Source organism: Primulina tabacum, chromosome 10, assembly GCF_025594145.1.
Source record: "Primulina tabacum isolate GXHZ01 chromosome 10, ASM2559414v2, whole genome shotgun sequence".
NCBI classification, from domain to species: Eukaryota; Viridiplantae; Streptophyta; class Magnoliopsida; order Lamiales; family Gesneriaceae; genus Primulina; species Primulina tabacum.
Window position 1 is genome coordinate 7,851,958 of NC_134559.1, and position 18,784 is coordinate 7,870,741.

The 18,784-nt window shown below is 32.2% G+C and overlaps 1 protein-coding gene and 1 pseudogene across 3 annotated transcripts; one reads left to right on the plus strand and one right to left on the minus strand.

Annotated features, from left to right (window-relative positions):
• The first annotated feature begins 284 nt into the window (after positions 1-284).
• LOC142505290 (potassium channel AKT1) lies at positions 285-5,754 on the plus strand. 3 transcript variants are annotated; one of them, XM_075618213.1, is made up of 12 exons: positions 285-671; positions 1,431-1,539; positions 1,636-1,796; positions 1,884-1,941; positions 2,028-2,354; positions 2,440-2,685; positions 2,766-2,864; positions 3,018-3,050; positions 3,124-3,309; positions 3,419-3,613; positions 3,688-3,763; positions 4,712-5,754. In XM_075618213.1, exons 1-12 carry the CDS (start codon positions 451-453, stop codon positions 5,584-5,586), a joined length of 2,586 nt encoding a protein of 861 aa, XP_075474328.1. In that variant the 5' UTR covers positions 285-450; the 3' UTR covers positions 5,587-5,754. The 3 variants fall into 3 exon arrangements, with proteins under 3 accessions (XP_075474328.1, XP_075474327.1, XP_075474329.1); XM_075618212.1 differs by having other exon boundaries at positions 1,431-1,796; positions 4,712-5,753; XM_075618214.1 differs by lacking the exon at positions 1,431-1,539 and having other exon boundaries at positions 534-671; positions 4,712-5,753.
• A 989-nt stretch (positions 5,755-6,743) lies between these two features.
• Positions 6,744-8,493, minus strand: LOC142505245 (putative GATA transcription factor 22; annotated as a pseudogene).
• Between the last annotated feature and the right edge of the window lie 10,291 nt (positions 8,494-18,784).

The following is an 18,784-nucleotide window of genomic DNA, read 5'->3' on the forward strand; positions in this document are numbered from 1 at the left end:
TATATGTCTAAGCCTAACCGAGATAACCAAACTTTTTTAATAAGAAACTGAATCGAAACGAAGTAAATGATTTAGATATCAGATTATATATTTCTAAATCAAAAACTGAAATAAAATTATATTAAATCGAACCGATTCGACCGACGAAAGAATTATTAAATAAGTGAAATATATTTTTAAACCAATTATTGTAACCAAATTGGTGCATACTACTTCTAATAATGATTCAAAATAATAATAATAATAATAATAATACAATGCCAAGAGCTGTGTGGGTGTCAAACGAAGACTTTTGTAGGGAGTGAATTTGTGTGGGGACACGAGCCAAGATTGTAGCTTTGAATATTTTCTTGGGCTTCTCGTTACCCAAACTGCGCTATATATATATAAATACAACCAAGATTGAACCGAAGTTACAAGGGAAAGCTTCCAAAATCTCTGCCACAGTTAATGGGGGACGTCTATGGCAACCGGGGCGAAGCCGGAGGAGGGTTGTTTAGGGTCTCAATGTGCGGCGGCGGTGGTGCAGAACTACAAGAGATCGAACAGTTTTCGAGAGAAGGAAGCCACTACAGCATCTCAACTGGGATTCTTCCCTCTCTTGGCGCCAGAAGCAACCGTAGAGTAAAGCTTCGTTCTTTCATTATTTCGCCATACGATCGCCATTACAGGTTTCTCTTTGTCTTTTTCGAGAACCCTCTTTGTTTTCGTGCACTATTTTTTGAGATACACAGATACATGTGTGTTTGCGTGTGTATTTTGATGTATTCTTTGAGAATATGATATCTCACGCGGTGGAGATCTCTTCTTTTTGGTCCTTTCTTTGTGAATTTAGATGTGTTCTGTTGTTCTGGTTGGGTGCCTTTTCTTGACACTATGGCCTTTCATGCGACGCAATTCTTTTTTTTTTTCCTTCGTGTGAGTGTATTGTTTTTGTGATTCTAGTATTGTGTGTTTTACTGGTCAATGGTTTCGTTTTGGACCGTGACATTCTTGTTTTTCTCTCTCGGTTTATGTCAGTGGTTGAATATTCTTGAAGTTAGGCTGTTTTGGCAGATGTAGGTGGTGTGTTGCATCGTTAAAAGTTAGCTTTTTCACCTAATTCATGCGGATGCAATTAGTAAGCTCCCGGATAAAGAACTCCAAAAGTTTTTCTACGGTTGAATATCTTGCCATTTCTTTTTTAACTACTTTGTGAATCTTGCAAGATTTTACTGCACCCATTAACGGATATTCCACCGATTGTATTCTTTTATTTAGTTGACTTTTCGCCATAATGAATGATGGTAAAACAGGGAGCAACTCTGGTTTGGCCCTATGATAATCTTTTTGTACTATATTCCCATTTCAAAATGTGTTTTATGATTAAATTCCTCCACTCCCATTTTTTTCCCCTAAAAAGCGGGCCTTTTGTGTTAATTGTTTTGCAGAGCATGGGAGACCTATCTCGTTATTCTGGTTGTCTACACTGCTTGGGTGTCTCCCTTTGAATTTGGCTTTCTTGATAAACCACGTGCACCGCTCTCCATCATTGATAACGTTGTTAATGGATTCTTTGCTATAGATATCGTGCTTACATTCTTTGTAGCTTACCTTGATAAATCTACGTATCTCCTGGTTGATGACCGGAAACAGATTGCTTGGAAGTACACGACTTCTTGGTTGGTTTTCGATGTCATATCTACAATCCCTTCCGAACTTGCACAAAAAATCTCCCCAAAACCTTTACGGGCGTATGGCTTATTCAACATGCTTCGACTATGGCGTCTCAGAAGAGTTGGTGCCTTGTTTAAACGGTAAAAAATATTTATGTTCTGTTGTGAAGAATTAATGACTGTGGTGTCTTTTTTATGTGTAGCTATTTAATTTTCATGTCTAAACAGATTGGAGAAGGATAGACATTTCAACTACTTTTGGGTCCGGTGCGCGAAGCTTATATGCGTAAGCACAAACAAGATGCATTTGGAAATTTTGGGTGAAAGAAATGGGGATTCGTATTGTTGAACTTTTATCATTTCTCGGTGTAGGTTACTCTCTTTGCAGTTCATTGTGCTGGTTGTTTCTATTATCTACTAGCCTCTAATTACGCTCGTCACCATGATCCGAAAAAAACATGGATCGGAGCAGCGATGGAAAATTTCCTTCAAGAAAGCCTGTGGATTCGTTATGTCACTTCGATATACTGGTCCATAACGACTCTTACTACTGTTGGCTATGGAGATTTGCATGCCGAAAATATGAGGGAGATGATATTCGACATTTTCTACATGCTTTTTAACTTGGGACTTACCGCATATTTGATTGGGAACATGACAAATTTGGTTGTCCACGGGACCAGTAAGACTCGACAATTTGTAAGTAAATTTTGCTACTCTAATTTCTTAACAGGCACACGATTAATGTGGTATGGTTCTATAATGATTTGGTTTGTTTAAGTAGAGAGATACCATTCAAGCTGCCTCAAGTTTCGCACAAAGGAATCATCTGCCGGCTCGCCTCCAGGATCAGATGCTTTCACATTTGTGCTTAAAGTTCCGAACTGACTCGGAGGGCCTGCAGCAGCAAGAGACTCTCGATTCACTCCCAAAGGCGATTCGGTCGAGTATTTCCCATTTCCTATTCTACTCTTTAGTAGACAAGGTATACTTGTTTCGTGGAGTGTCCAATGATCTAATCTTCCAGCTGGTGATTTTCCGTAACTCAGATTCCCTTTTTGCATTCATATGTTTCTCAATACCACTCCTTATACTTCTTTGAACTAAAAGGTCTCTGAGATGAAAGCTGAATATTTCCCTCCCAAAGAGGACGTAATCCTGCAGAATGAAGCTCCTACCGACTTTTATATTCTCGTCACTGGGGCAGTGGTAAAGTTTTGTTTTTTCTTTTTCTTTGCTTTCCCTTTCTCACATATTCTTGAAATCAAACTTGAATGGCTGTGGCTAGCAAAAATCGTTTGGGCTAGCTTCTTGATCCAACCTTTTAATGCGTTTTTTTATTACCTATATATCGTTTTGCAGGATCTAATGGTTCAGAAAAACGGAGTTGAACAGGTTCGTTAATCCAAGATGTTTCATGTTTTTACCAAAAAAAAAATCATATTAAAATTGAAGCAAATTATTTCAGGCTTATGGGGAGGCAAAAAATGGCGATCTTTGTGGAGAGATCGGTGTACTGTGTTATAGGCCTCAACTCTTCACAGTGCGAACCAAAAGATTGAGCCAGCTATTGCGGTTGAATCGTACCACATTTTTAAACATTATTCAAGCCAATGTTGGAGATGGGACCATTATTATGAACAATCTTCTACAGGTTTCTGATGAATTTGACTTTTTTTATGCCGTGGCTTTAGATTAAACCAGGTAAATTAAATTTTGATGTTAAAAATTCACAATGAAATTTGATTTTTCTCTTTTATCAGCATTTGAAGGAACTTAAGGACCCCATGATGGAGGGGGTTTTGCTAGAGACCGAGAAGATGCTCGCTCGAGGAAGAATGGACCTACCTCTCACTCTATGTTTCGCTGCACTTAGAGGAGATGACTTGCTGCTGCATCACTTGTTAAAGAGAGGTCTAGATCCGAATGAATCCGATAATAATGGAAGAACAGCACTTGTGAGTATGAGTTTACATTTCTTAAGAACTCTTGGAACATTTGCTTAATTAATTTTCATTGCATGTGTATTCAGCACATAGCAGCATCGACAGGAAATGAAAACTGTGCGCTTCTTTTGCTAGACTTTGGGGCCGATCCCAATTGCCGAGGTAATTTGTCAAAGTTTTTTTAATGATTACAACAAGCTTTAATTTCTTACTCTTACAAGATAAATTAATACAAGTATATGTGAGGCTTATCGTTCTTGAGCATCAGGTGTAGCTAATTTTAGGCCACCTTCTACTGCAACAATTAGAAGTAAATCATTGCCAATCCTGTTATATCGAATTCATTTGGCTTACTCATCTTTTACGAATTACCCCACCATTAGTGCACAATCATTTGTTTGTTCATTTAACATCGAACTAAATTTCATAACTTTTAGACGTGATCAATCACGTGGTTGACCTTTTCCGAGGAACATCATTCGGATACTTTAGTATTTCGTTAAAAAGAACCACCCCTTCGTTTATGCATATTCCAGAGGTTTTTATTATGCCACATTGGGCAGTAGTTTACTTAATTACTTACCAATAGTTTCATACTTTATTTTTTTGTTTATATTTCCTTAAAATCTCTGGGTTGACCTTTCCATACTTATCCTCATGTCATGATCAGAATTATTATCAGCTGACTTGATGTGGTGAATACATGACAATGAACCTCCTTATTCTATTAATACATACGTCTACAAATACACATAAATAATTTTGTTTTTTCATTAATATATGGTTGGAGTGAATAGTATAACACATTTATTTTCCCATTTGGTTTCAAATAAGCTGACTTCTGGAGTCGGCTTTGTGATTAAATATTATCATCTGTCATTTTGTCGAATAATTGTATTAGTTTTATTATCGTCGACTTTACCTAAAATGGATACTTTGCAGAAATATACAACTATGGTATCATAACTGTAGATCATTTGACCCCACACTTCAAAGGGACGTGTTAACTTATTTGTTAAACATGTCTCACTTGTGAGTTGACTTATTTTGTACTTTTTCCCCCCAATGGAGATGGTATTAGATTGACATGTCATAATATCTCGTTTGCAGACTCCGACGGAATTGTACCGCTATGGGAAGCCATGGTCAGCATGCACAAACTGGTTATTAAGCTACTCTCAGATAACGGTGCTAAACTAACATCTGGTGACATAGGTCTATATTCATGTTTAGCTGCCGAACAAAATAATTTAGACTTGATCAAGGAAATCATTCGTTGTGGTGGGAACGTGACTAGACCAAGGAGTAATGGAAACACGGCTCTCCATGTTTCTGTTGGTGAAGGCAACGTAGAAATAGTTAAATTTCTGCTCGAACATGGTGCAGATATCGATAAACAGGACGAGAATGGGTGGTCACCAAGGGATCTGGCTGATCAACAAGGCCATGATGATATTAAGCAACTTTTTGAATCCTATAAATCATCCAACGACAAATCAACCCCCTCGGTTCCAGAAGGACGTCATGGGGTTCGTTTTCTTGGAAGACATAAAAGCGAGCCAACTATTCTACCAATAATTCATGGTGGCACGTCTCCAGGACATGATGGATCCTGGGGCAGCTCTCGTCCCAGACGAAGGATGAATAATTTCTACAATTCTTTATTCGGGATCATGTCAGCAGCACAAGCTGGGGGGAATAACTTGCTTTTATCGACAGAGAATACTGCAGATGCCGTGACTACAGTAGCCTACTCAGCCAGAGTGACTATCAGTTGCCCCGAAAAAGGAGATTTTTCGGGTAAGCTCGTGCTGCTACCACAGAGCTTCCAAGAACTACTCGAAATTTGCATGAAAAAGTATGGGTTTTCCCCGTCTAAAGTTTCGACCCAAGACGGGGCGGCGATTGAAGATATAGAGCTGATAAGAGATGGGGATCATATAGTTTTCGAGAGTGGTGGAAAATTGGATAATGTGCCAGAGTAATGAATAATGACTCCAAAGGGGTCACTTATAGTGTTAGATTTTTGTAGCCTTTCTACGTAAAGTTCTTTTAACTTGCTGCTATAAATTCAATGCCACTGTTTAGCATATGATCTTTCGGTTCCATCTGGAGATATGAATTTGAAGTTACAGATTTCAAATCCATAATAATAATTATCGAGTCCCAATTTTTGGATCCATGAAAATTAAAAATCCCCTCATTATTTATTTGGTGGGTGAGACGGTCTCACAGGTCGTATTTTGTGAGACGAATCTCTTATTTGGCTCGTCCATTAAAAAGTATTACCTTTTATGCTAAGAGTATTATTCGTCTTACATGTAAAGATTCGTGAGACCATCTTACAAGATACCTGCTCTAAATTATTTGATACATTGACATACGAATTATATATATAACCTCAAGACACAGTGTTTCACGAGATTTTTTTTTAGTAATTATACGAAGAATAATGTTATTTACGCTTTACAAATTGTTAATAATATTGGATTTACATTTTTCTCGTGAAGCCCAACAACCTCATGAGGCCCAAATTCATTTAAGTTTCGTCATTTCTTGAGAAAGTAAAGAGACTTGTTGGCACTAATTCGAATGATGGGTTTAGCCATTACATTACCCAACGGATTTGCTCGGGACACCGTCTCACGACTCTATCAATCTTGTGATACAAAATTTTTATTCCATCGTATTCATAAAAAACAATAATTTATATGTCAAAAATATTATCTTCTATTTTAAGTATGGATCGGGTCAACCGGTCTCACGGATTACTCTTAAAACACACACTTTTTTAAAAAACGGCTTCCTTTCATCTCCCTTAGTGTTATAATATTTCCAAATTATTTAGGTAGAATACATCAAACCAGTGGAGGATTTTTGTTTGGAAGAAAATCTGATGCAGTCCGGAGTTTCTATGGTAACTTCATATGCGGAGAACGGTAAGCGAAGTTGCTCACCATCTAGCTCAAGAAGCCATTAAATCTGAATCTAGTTTCGAATATGTCAATTATAATTTACCCATTTGGATATCGATTCCTGTAAATATTTAGAAATTACTGATGTAAAGTCGGACATTATATTGTAAATTGATCGATAATAAAACTAAAAATGAAAAACTTGCTGCTTAGATGATAATTTTGTGTTTTCCTCAAATATTTTCTGATGTAATAAAAGGGACAACCCTGCACAATTTCATATCATAAGTTGATAGACGATTAAGATACGCACTTAAATTATATGCCACCACACAAAAACCTCGTTCACTCGATCATCAAAAGAAACTAGCTCATTTAATCGACTTTATTACTCTCTAAATCAAGAAATTTAAAGGAAAAAAAGATAAAAATCAACCCAGAAATTTAGACGTACGTGCTAGGAAACTTATGCTTTATTGGAGTTATTAACATCTACGAACTTATTATATTTGATCGGACGTCAAATTTAGATTATCTTTCGATTTTCAGGGAAGAGTTGGATTAAAAAATTTGCACCCACGGATGAATGCGAAATCCTGGTTCCGGCCCTGCCTGCTTGCTTGTGATCAACCGTGAAGCAGGCCAGAAGATAGAGCCATGAGAAGAATAGCTGCATCTTTTTCATCTTCAGGAAACGCCCTGTGAAATGTCAAGTTCTTGCTCAACTTCATCAACAACTCCTCGAAATTACCGAGCTTCTTCTGTCCAATATCAGATTTAGATCCAGCCGCAACATCAGCCGCACTTTGCTCCATTTCGCTGCGTTTCATGAGCAGTGAAGCCTTCGGATATTTGCCTGTTGCCTTCTCTTTGTGTTGCATCTTGATTTTAGCGAGTACCGGTGACTTATCGGTGGCAACGACCCCACAGTTGGCGGCAGCTGCAGCCATAGGCCGCCCGTCTTGCCTTCCTTTGCTTGATCCCGCACGCGTTACAAAGTGACTGTGAACATGAAACAGCCACAAAATTTATAGTTGAAACTTCATATCATTATTAACAGATACCATGTCCATTTGCAGACAAAATTAAGTAAAGATTTTTTCTATAATACAAGTAAGTTTGGATTGTTTTAACCAATTTTATTTTTTGTATGAAATGTATGCATCCTAAAAGATTATAATATAAATATGAATACCTTGGGGCCTTTAGGACCAGTTCTCCAAAGAGGGGTCTTGGTTGTGTTGCAATCTGAACAAACCCTAATTGGGATACTGTCATATGAGGAATTATTGTTGCTTAAATCTGTTTCCAAAGAGGATTTCTTTATTGTTCCATTGCTACTTAAGTTTAGGCCTAATCCGTCATGGCTCTTCTTCATCTTCTGCATTAAACCTATCTTTGAAGATGACATCCACTTCACTGAATTGATATCGTTCTTCCATTCGATCTCCGGTGGAACTCCATGATCTTCTTTCTTCCACTTGACCTCGTATGCCGTTGAAGATCCTCCATTGTAAGCGTAACTGTGATCCTGAGATCAAAACCAATGATCACATGCATATATAAAATTTTTGTTTCCACTTTCTTTAGTGTTGACATGTTAAAACTTTTAGATAAGTATATCATTTACCTGGTGATGCTGAAGTGGGCATAACTGCTGTCGGTAACGGCGTCCCGTTGGATCTTGAATTGTATGGAAGAATACACAAGATGAAGAAGAAGAAGAAGAAGCTTGATTGTTTGGCACAAAAGGGTGACTTTTTTCTTGATCTTGATCTTGATCATATTTAATTGGCACAATAGGAGGAGGCGAAGGATAGGCGTTTAGGTCCATTACCATATGAATGGAAAGGGAGGCAACTTTCTTGAATGACTAGTGTTTTTAGGCAAACTCTTTAAAAGGAGGAAACGCGATCATTCAATAGGTTAAGAGAATGTAAGTAAATTAGGAGAAGTGTGTTCAAGAATTTTGTCGTTAATCGAACATATTTTCATTGATAAAATTTATATTTTAGCGAGGAAAAATATTGCATCCAGTAAGTTGGTCTAAATTAGGTTTTTTTTTTTTCCATCTTTTACAGTTTTAGTCTTTTTTTTCTCTCGCAATAGTACAAACATGACAACGGATATGTTAGCATTGTTCGATTCTACGTCAACAATATTATGCACCATGTTTGTACTCAAGAAAAAAATGATTAAAAATACAAAAGATGAGGACCATATTCCAATTTATGAGATCACATTTGTTTTTTTTTTCTTTCTATTTTATAAATAAAAATATATGTGTTCTAAGAAGAATGAAACGATTATCTCCAAGTGGGCTCAAAGGGTTAGCCATTCACGTGACTTGAAGACAACTAACCAGATTTTCACCTTAAAAAAGACAAACGAATTTAAGGTATGGAATGAATGGCTACCACACCATCAAATGACACAGCCCTATCTCTTATTTCATTCTTGGCAAATTTGAATGATTTGTCAATCAATGATTGTTCTCACAACACCATATCTTAATAATCTGGTTTGCAACAAATACTTATAAAATATTTCTATAAAAGTGTTTTTCACAAAAAAATTATAAAATGTTTTAAAAGTTGTTTTAAGAATCACCAAAACTGTTATTAGATCGTATCACAGATCAATTTTATGGGACGAATCTCCTATTCGATCTGACTTATGAAAAAATATTATTTTTACGCAAAAATATTATTTTTTTACTGTAGATATGGACCTCGTCGATTCGTCTAAGGATATAGATCCGCAAGATCGTATCTCAAAAGACATACTCTTTGAAAATAAATATGTGTTTGGACAACTATTCAATATAAACATTTTTAGAATTGAAAATATGTTTGACAAATATTTTAAAAAAAATGATTTTATAGTTAAAAATAATTAAGAACCGCTGCAAAGCCATGATCTTGGTTTAGTGTAGAAAACAACATTTATAATTAACAAAGCAAAAAAAAAAAAAAACTACATCGGTTAATCGAGTGTCATAAATAATGTGTTTCAAAGTTCAAACACAAGCTACACACGACAAGAAGCACATGTTAATTGATGGGAAAACACCGTAAAAATGATGAAGAAGAACAACACATACAAAATCAACAATCAAAACAAAATCAGATATAAAATATAAAATCTACAGTCGAAAAATAAGCATAAATTCATAATCAATTGCAAAAATGGCAAAAAAATTTAAAACCATATGATGATAGACGAACATTGATGGAGAAAACGAACCTAATATTTGGTGAAATTATGGATTTATTAGAGTATATGAAAGATGAAACATTAAGTAATATAGATTGAAATGACTCTTAATCAAAGTATGGGAAGTCCGTGACTCGTGAGGAAAAAGCATTGTACAAAAGTTTATAGACTATTTATCTAGGTATTAATGTATAGCATGTAAAAATTTGATCCTAAAATTTGGGTCTGAAAATTATAAAGGAAAACAAAATTTGTTGTTTTTTTCCGGTTTAGTATGTGAAATTAGACATGTAGTATTAGCAGATAAAAATTTAGGTCTAAAAATTATAAAATATATATAATTTTGCATATATACATATGTTTTTTCTTAGGTCCAGTGTAAGTTGCTGCCTATATTATGACCATGCTAGAATATGTTTGGATAATTATTCTATAAAAATATTTTAATTCTCGTTTAAAAATAGTTTTTTTCCCTAAAAATATCAAAAAACACCTTTCAGTTGTTCTTTAAAAACTATACTTGGAGGACACTTTTTAAAAAATATTTTTTAAAACGTTTACAAAAATCTTATCCAAACACATATTTAAAATTTTTTATTTTTAAAGTATTTGTCCAAATGGACCCTCAATCAACCTTGATTTGATTTTAAATTTATCCAATTTGTTTCGTGAAAAAACCGCTTCATTTGCCCCATGCGACATCCGAAAATAGTTAGAAATCATTTAAAAAAAAAAAAAAACTAGATATGTCCATATTCGACATTATAAGATCTCAAGTTTGAGACGAGATTTTGGGTATTTTTTAATGTAACAATGGCAAGATGAGATCTTGGGCATCCTTGTGCACATGAAATCAGATATTGTTAATATATTGGTTTTATATCAGCATTTCGTTCAAAATCGGATAAATATCTATATTAAAAAATCAATTTATTTAACTAAAATCAAATGTTGGCCAATTCGAAAATAAAAAATTTATACGGAGTAGTTTGTTAACAACATTTTAGCTTGTTCCCTACACAAATCATTTCTTCTTTAATACAATGGAAATTGCTATTAGTATTTCGAATGGAAATTGCTGATTCCTGAATGAGACTGCGCTGCGTTGTATTCAGGTGACCTTACTATTGCCAAAGCGCATTGGTGACCCGTGACAGGTAAATCACCTCCGACCCCATAAATTTCTTTTTTATGTCGAGGGAGAGATTAAAAAAAAGTTGAATTTCCCATTACTATCGACAATAATTTTTCGTATAGTAACTAGAAACAGATTGGCAAAAACTTGTATGCGACGGTCTCATGAGTCTTATTTTGTGAGACATATATCTTATTTGGGTCATCCATGAAAAAATATTACTTTTTATACTAAGAGTATTACTTTTTATTGTGGATATTGGTAGGGTTGACCCGTCTCACAGATAAAGATTTGTGAGACCGTCTCATAAGAGACCTACTAAAACAGATGTCACGTGTTTCATTTTTATAAGTTGATAGTAGGTTTAATTATTTGCATTGGAATTGTAGAGAAGAAACAATTGTCATATCATACAGATCGATAATAATGTAACTTTCGGAGACGTGAGGCATAAAAAATTATTTTAGTAATAGAATTTATTTTGTTCTATTTATTTTTTGCACCATTGAATTTGTTAGCTGAGAAGAAATTCATGAAAAGATAAAAAAAAACTTTTTACAGTTTTCGTCTTGTCAATTACATCAATCTTATATTTAATTTTCCCCTTGTCCTCAAACGCAGAAAACCAAAATTCCTTTTTGTAACGATTCTCTACACAAAAATAAAGTAAATGAGTAGTAATAATCAATATATACATATATATATATATATGGTCCACCACCTTTTATATATATACACCAAGGTTCTAAAAAGCGTGAAGCGTCTCGAAGCGCGAATGTCGAGCTCCAAGCTTTTCAAGTTTAAGCGAGATTAGCACGGACTTAAGCGTGAAAAAGCGTTTTTTATCTTTAGTGTAATTGTAATTATCTCAAACCAATAAATAGATAAAATAATACATAAATATGATAAATTTAAGTCTGATGCATTAATTCTCATATTTATAAAAGCATAAAAATCTGAAAATTACAATCTTTATTTGTTTTTGCAACTAGAACATATTAAAAAATGCTAAATATTTGTCAAATCATTGTCATACGCGTTTAATCATAATTAAAATTAAAAAATAAACATCTAAATTACAAACATAATTTATTATTATAAAATAAAAACATACCTTTAGAATAAAAAAAGTAAAAAATAAACAGATATGATTACTTGTGTTTAAGCGCGCTTAATTAAAGTCTTAATTACGCTTAATTCGGTCAAACTGTAGTTTAACCGCCAGTTTAATCGTTTTTTTCCGCTTTTCTCCGAAGCGGAGCGTTTTTGTCGAGCTCCAAACTTATGCGAGCTTTTTAGAACACTGATATATACACACACTAGCGGGCGGTCACATACGTTGTGTGTGCAACATGATATTATTTGCATATAGTTTATTTTTAAAATATTTTAAAAAAATCGATTTATTTACCATATTTTGCAAAATTAAATATGAGACGAGATTTAGTAAAATGTTTTCTTTTACAATCATAAAATATGAAAATTCAACAATATTATACAGGATTAAATATTTATATATCAGAGCTAGACTGAAATATGATAGTTTTGGAATTAAGAAAAAAGTTTCACCATAAATAATTACTCTTATTAACGACAAAAATATCTTTGTTGCCTCATTTTCATTGAGAGATCTCTAAAAACTTCCCGAACCTTTGTCTTTCGGTGATTGGAACACAACGTACCATCAAATGACTAAATATCCATATTACATGAGTTGTGGTCAACAACTTTAATAATGGTGTCTCGATTATTCGAGAATGCGGTAAAATATCTAGCTAACGCCTCAGAAAATCGATGTATTTTTTTTCTGTTGATATATATCGGGTGAAATGAATGTTCATGCCGAGTAAAGAAATCGAAACATGGTATTTGAGTTTTTGTACGTTTTTAAAATATTTGAGTTATATCGTTACAATCAATTATATTTTTCAGTAAATCGACAAGAGTTCAGTCGTTCGGTATAGTATTTGATCCCCTGATTTTCGACCAAAGATATAAATTTAAAAGTAGGAACAAAAAGGCAAGAGGCGTCCGGAATTGTCCATTTATGGAATTCTCGAGATTATCACTTCAATGCAGAGAATTGAGCCCAATGGGTTTTGCAAAACAATTTTAAAAAATTGGCCCGAATATCACCATTTTATTGATCCAGCCCAACAAAGAGCCTGGGTCGGTTTGCATTATGTAACAACACATTTAGGTGTACCTATTTATTATTCTCTTGTGAGATTGTCTTACAAGTTTATATATATGAGATAGATTGATCGGAACAATATTTACCAATGAAAAGTAATATTTTTTATATAAAAAATATTACTTTTCATTTTATTGGATCGAATTTGAGATATGTCTCACAAAATTGACCCGTGAAACAATCTCATGATAGTTTTTGTTTAACAATGATGAGGGGTGAAGTGGTGACCAACTACAACCAAAATTAGTTGAAAAAACCATACTTCCCGATTAATATGTTTTACTCTTTACATAATTGAAAGAAAAATTTGTATCGAATAATTGCAAAGGTTATTAAATAATTAGCAAATTCACCTTAAAATAAACAAATAAATTACTTTTCATTTATTTCTATAAATTTTCAATTGTCTAATCAATATTAAACAATAAAAATTTGAAAACTCGCACAAGTTTTCACTTGTTCCAAAATCAAAAATTCATTTATGGTCTCACGAATCAATTTTTGAGACATATATTCTATTTGAGTCATCTACTCAAAAATATTATTTTTATGTCAAAATATTATTTTTTATTTTAAATATGAATAATTTGAACTTAGCCAAAATGTTTGAAAATCGACGTCACATGTGGTCCAAAAACATATAAAAACATGTAATTTCCCGAATTTTGTTTATTTTTTTATAAAAATAATAATAATCAAAAAGGGGGCAGCATTGTTTTGTGATATCCCTAGTCTTTCTCTATTCAAGATATAATTGTATAATATAATTGAACCAATATAAAATTCAAGTAAACCAATTGACTTGTAAGTGTAATCCTAATTAGATTGTAATTAGGTGCATGCATCTTCATTATTTCCTACAACTAAAATAATCTAATAGGACTAGTCTTATTTTGTTTGTAAATTTCGAATCGAATTCGAGACTGATATCAAAATTAAAGTATGCATAAAGTGCTTGTATCTTAAAAACTTTTTTCAAAAATATAATTTTTAATGATGTTTTTGAATAGAGAAAATAGCTTACGCGGTCTTTGTTCGAATTTATAGATTTCATCGAATCGAATCATATATGTTGAGAAACTCCGATAAGACGGTTTCACGAGTCAATTTTGTGATGTGGATCTTCGAACCGACCTATCTCAAGAAAAATATTATTTTTATGTCAAAATGTTATTTTTTATCGCAAATATAAATCGAGTCAATCCGGTTCATATGTATGTGTGCGTGTGTGTGTGTGTATATATATATATGTGTGTGTGTGTGTGTGTGTGAGAGAGTTCATCTTACAAAAGCCATATTCTTGAATTATTGAAGTTGTATTGTTATTATCAGCTATAAATTTTAGTAAAATAGTAAATGTATGATCCTACAATTGGTATCATAGACAATTTAGCAATTCACATGTTCAATTCTCATGAATTTGCAAGGAGAATTGTTGCGATGCAATAGTTTCCTCTATCAGAAAAATGATTAAAATGTGACATCTAGATTGGTATACAGTCTAACATTAGATTTTTATTATTATCATTAACTATATTTTTTGATAAAATAACAATTTTGAGCATATTATTCAAGTGGATTTACCTCATATGTTCAAACTATATTTCTATATCTTTAATACATATGCATTATACGTAAACTCAAAACACTATGCATGTTAAAATATTGTTGGATCAACAGCCGACGCTTACTTGATGACCAACCCTTTTACAGCGGGTGGTAATATTAAAATTCTAACATTTCAAATAATATAATTCTGTTGAAGCGTTACGTTTCAAAATATGTCATAATGATTTTGCATGAGAGCATTAAATAGCCGTAAACAAAATGTGTTGAAACTAAACAGATTAGGTACGACTTTTTATCGCTATTTACTTTTGTTTTAGACGATCTCATGAGTCGTATTTTGTGAGACAGATCTTTTACTTGGGTTATCCATGAAAAAATATTATTTTTTATGCCAAGAGTATTATTTTCTATTGTAAATATTGATATGATTGACCCGTCTCACAGATAAAGATTCGTGAGACCGTCTCACAAGAGATCTATTCAATTTAAAATATTAACGAAAAATAAAATTTATTTCGAAACATTAATATAATTTATAAAAACATATTAATTTATTATATAATATAGGATAGAATTGACGACCAAAATATAAAATTACTGACAATTTGTATAATATCAACTATCCATCAGATATGACAATATTTTTGTCAAATTAATTATTAATTTAGAAAGCAAGAGACAATGACAAAATTTAATTTAAATATTGGTGACGAGAACACACCTGCTCTCCGATTCGAATGTATATTGGTTAAATTATCGAGCTTTAACGCAATAACTTGTAAATTAAGTTAACCTGATAAATTATATTAAACAAACTCGACGCGACAAACTCGAAAACATTGTGACTCAAAAACGAGAATATTAAAATTTTAATTTGCAATAAATTTAAAATTGTCGTTTAAAAATGATGGCATGGGCCATGGAAAGCATTCATGCATGAACAATTAAAGCAAATCAATTATTGAATTATCTGTCTGCTTCTGTTTGAAAGAATGCCTTCGAGGAGTAAAATTAGATAGCTGAAAATGACTATTTGAAATGCCCACTCACCCAAATTGTAATTAATAATTGATAATTAGCTCAAATATAGCAACTAATTAATTAATAACAAAAATTTGTGTGAGACGGTCTCACGGGTCGTATTTTGTGAAGCTTATATCTTATTTGGATCATCCATGAAAAAGTACTACTTTTTATGCTAAGAGTATTGTTTTTTATTTTGAATATCGGTAGGGTTGACCTGTCTCACAGATAAAGATTCGTGATATCGTCTCACAAGAGACCTACTCTTAATTAATTTGTTTACTAGCTCGATTCCTCTGGCCAAATAAATATTCATCCATTTAGAAAAATATTTTAATCCTAAAGTGTAATTTTTTTATTAAAATTGAAATATAATCTGAATGATAAAATTTAGTGCAGAAAAAAATCTAATAAGATGGTACAACGATAAATTTTGTATTAAAAATAATGGTTAATTAATAATGAACTTCAATGTTTGGGATTGTATATATATATGAACATCTTGGAAAATTCATTAAATCGAAATTTTCGAGAGCTGATGATTTAATTAAAAATATGATTATTGAAAAGAAAAATTCAAGAAAATTGTAGGAACGAGCGTTTTTCACTTTGCCGAAATTTGTAGTTGATGGTAACACTACAACTTCAATATTTTAAACCGTACAATAGTTCAAACGTCTTGTGACGATCACTCTCCTATCATAGTCAATGATGAGATCCCCAACAGAAATTAATCTTTTAAACAAGAATTTTAATTATTAATTCTAAAATCCCAAAATATCGAGTTCACAATTGGACAATTTATTTGTGTGTTTGCAAAATTTAAAATATATTGGAACGATAAATTTTTATATTTATAAATTAAAAACAAATTTATTTATATTATATTGTGTAAGTATATTAAATATGTCTTGAATTCTTTTGAGTTTAGACACAAACATAGAACGAATAATTAGGTAAACCATAATATCAGCAAATAAATTTCATATCCACAGCTAATTAAAGCATTATGATCACTTTTTCCAAAGTATCATATTTATTATTAGTTTGTTTGTCAATTTTAAATCAAATTTTCAGCAGTTACACCATCCCCACTCTATAATATGAATTAATAATTATCCAGGTAAACAACAGGGATTGGTAGGAGATCTTTAACTGAGTTAATATTAGGAAAATAAATCAATCAAATCGTATCGTGAGCTATTCGAAACTCGATTCGATAAAAACTAGTTTGAGCTCGTTTAATGAGGCTCGTTAAGATAAAAGAACCAAGCCCAAACTTTATAATATTCGGCTCTTTAGCTTGTGAACATGTTTGTCGGTAAGTTTATGAGTAATTTCTTAGATGAAAAAATAATAGTTCTGATATTTGATTTATTGATTTTGCACATTACTTATGAAATATATAGAAAAATTTATTAAATTTATTTATTACAAATTTTTTAATAAGAATGTTATATTTTTTTTTCTGAGTATATAATTTATTTTTTAATAAATTTTATGAAGATTTAAATGTAAAATTCATATTTATTAAATTCATTTTGGCTCGATGAAAGTTTAAATAAGTTCGCGAGCCATGAATATATTCGTTAAATAAAGTTTAAGCTCGGCTCGATTATAAACGAATCAAGCTCAAACATTCAAGAGTTCGGCTCGACTTGACTCGATTACATCCCTAGTTAGCATATATACATACATATATATATAGATATATATACATACATATTGTATGTAAAATAGTCATTAAAAAAATACTCATTAAATAAGGATAAGGTAATTTTTTTTAAAAAAATAGTATCATTTTGACTCGATTTTTCGTGGTCATGTCAGATCTAAATTGATTAAAAATCAAATCGAGTTGGATTTTATCTTCCAGAAAAATCTTCCAATAAATGTTGGTACAGATATGAAATACTATACAATTTCTATAAAAAATGATTCCCTTTAAGATTGCGTTACACAGTATGATCACTCATAGGATTGATGAGAGGATAATCGTTGAGCTATAATAGCTCGGTTCTTGAAATATTGAACACCAACAAATTAAATTGAATTTGGTTTTCATTTCATTATATTGATAGCTCGGTTCTTGAAATATAGAACATCGAGAAATTAAATATAATTGAGTTTTCAGTTCATTGTATTGGTTGACCATTTGCCCGCTGAGCTACAATTAGAAATTGGAGGACTTTTGTTTTTTGTCTAAATTTCTCTGTCTTTATTTCAATGGGGATTATTTATTATATTACAATTTTTAATTTAGAAAATCCAATCCAAACAACAAAAGTGTATGACCGAATGTTGTCAGGCATGCGTTGGTAATAATCCAAGGATTCTTAAGCTAGGCAAGATGGCAAGAAAGATTCGAAATTCTCAATAAAAGAAACATAAATTTAATATAACACATTTAATGCCTTTCTTTTAGTTATTTATGTAGAAATATTTTTTATTTCAAAAAATTGAAAAAAAGGGGAACTAAAAAAAGTTCAAGAGAGACGTGAAAATATGTATGCTAAAAGGAATTAAGAAAATTAATGTTTCATTGTTGTAATATATCAAATGGATATGAAGAAAGGTAGTAAATGATGAAGTTAAAAAGTAAAATTATAGAATTTATACATATTATATTAAGAAAAAAAAGTATATAGTTAAACCGGAAAGTAAAATAACCAATATAATAAAAATATGTAAGATTTAAAAGTTGTAGTATCTCAAATCTTACAAATCGTACAACAGTTTGAGTGTTATGTGTTGGTAGTTCTTTTAATAGTATTTCAACCGGTCGCGAGAATCGAACATCTCTAATATCAATTGTGAGATTAAACATATTATGCTTTACAAAAGATATGGATTTCAACTCCAATTTTATAAACTGATTCACTCTCCAATTCTTTCGTTGTGCCATCCAAACTTTTATGTCACGAAGAAGAAAGTGAAAAAGATACCTATTGCTCTATGGATGAGACTAAATTCCTTGTCAGAAACGCTAAGCAGACCCTCCTTCCCAGAAACAGTTGATTTTTTTTTTTTTAATGCTTTATATGATTATAAAAGCAGTTGTATCTTTCCCATTTTCTCATGCAAATAACTCTTCTTTTTAAAATTATTGTTGTTGTCACAACTGCATCATT

What these genes read in the sequence shown, in the direction of transcription:
- LOC142505290 (XM_075618212.1), top strand. Translation starts at nt 451, where the DNA reads ATGGGGGACGTCTATGGCAACCGGGGCGAAGCCGGAGGAGGGTTGTTT. An exon ending in CCATACGATCGCCATTACAG is followed by an intron (nt 672 to 1,430) that starts GTTTCTCTTTGT and finishes ATTGTTTTGCAG; the next exon opens with AGCATGGGAGACCTATCTCG. An exon ending in CCAGTAAGACTCGACAATTT is followed by an intron (nt 2,355 to 2,439) that starts GTAAGTAAATTT and finishes TTGTTTAAGTAG; the next exon opens with AGAGATACCATTCAAGCTGC.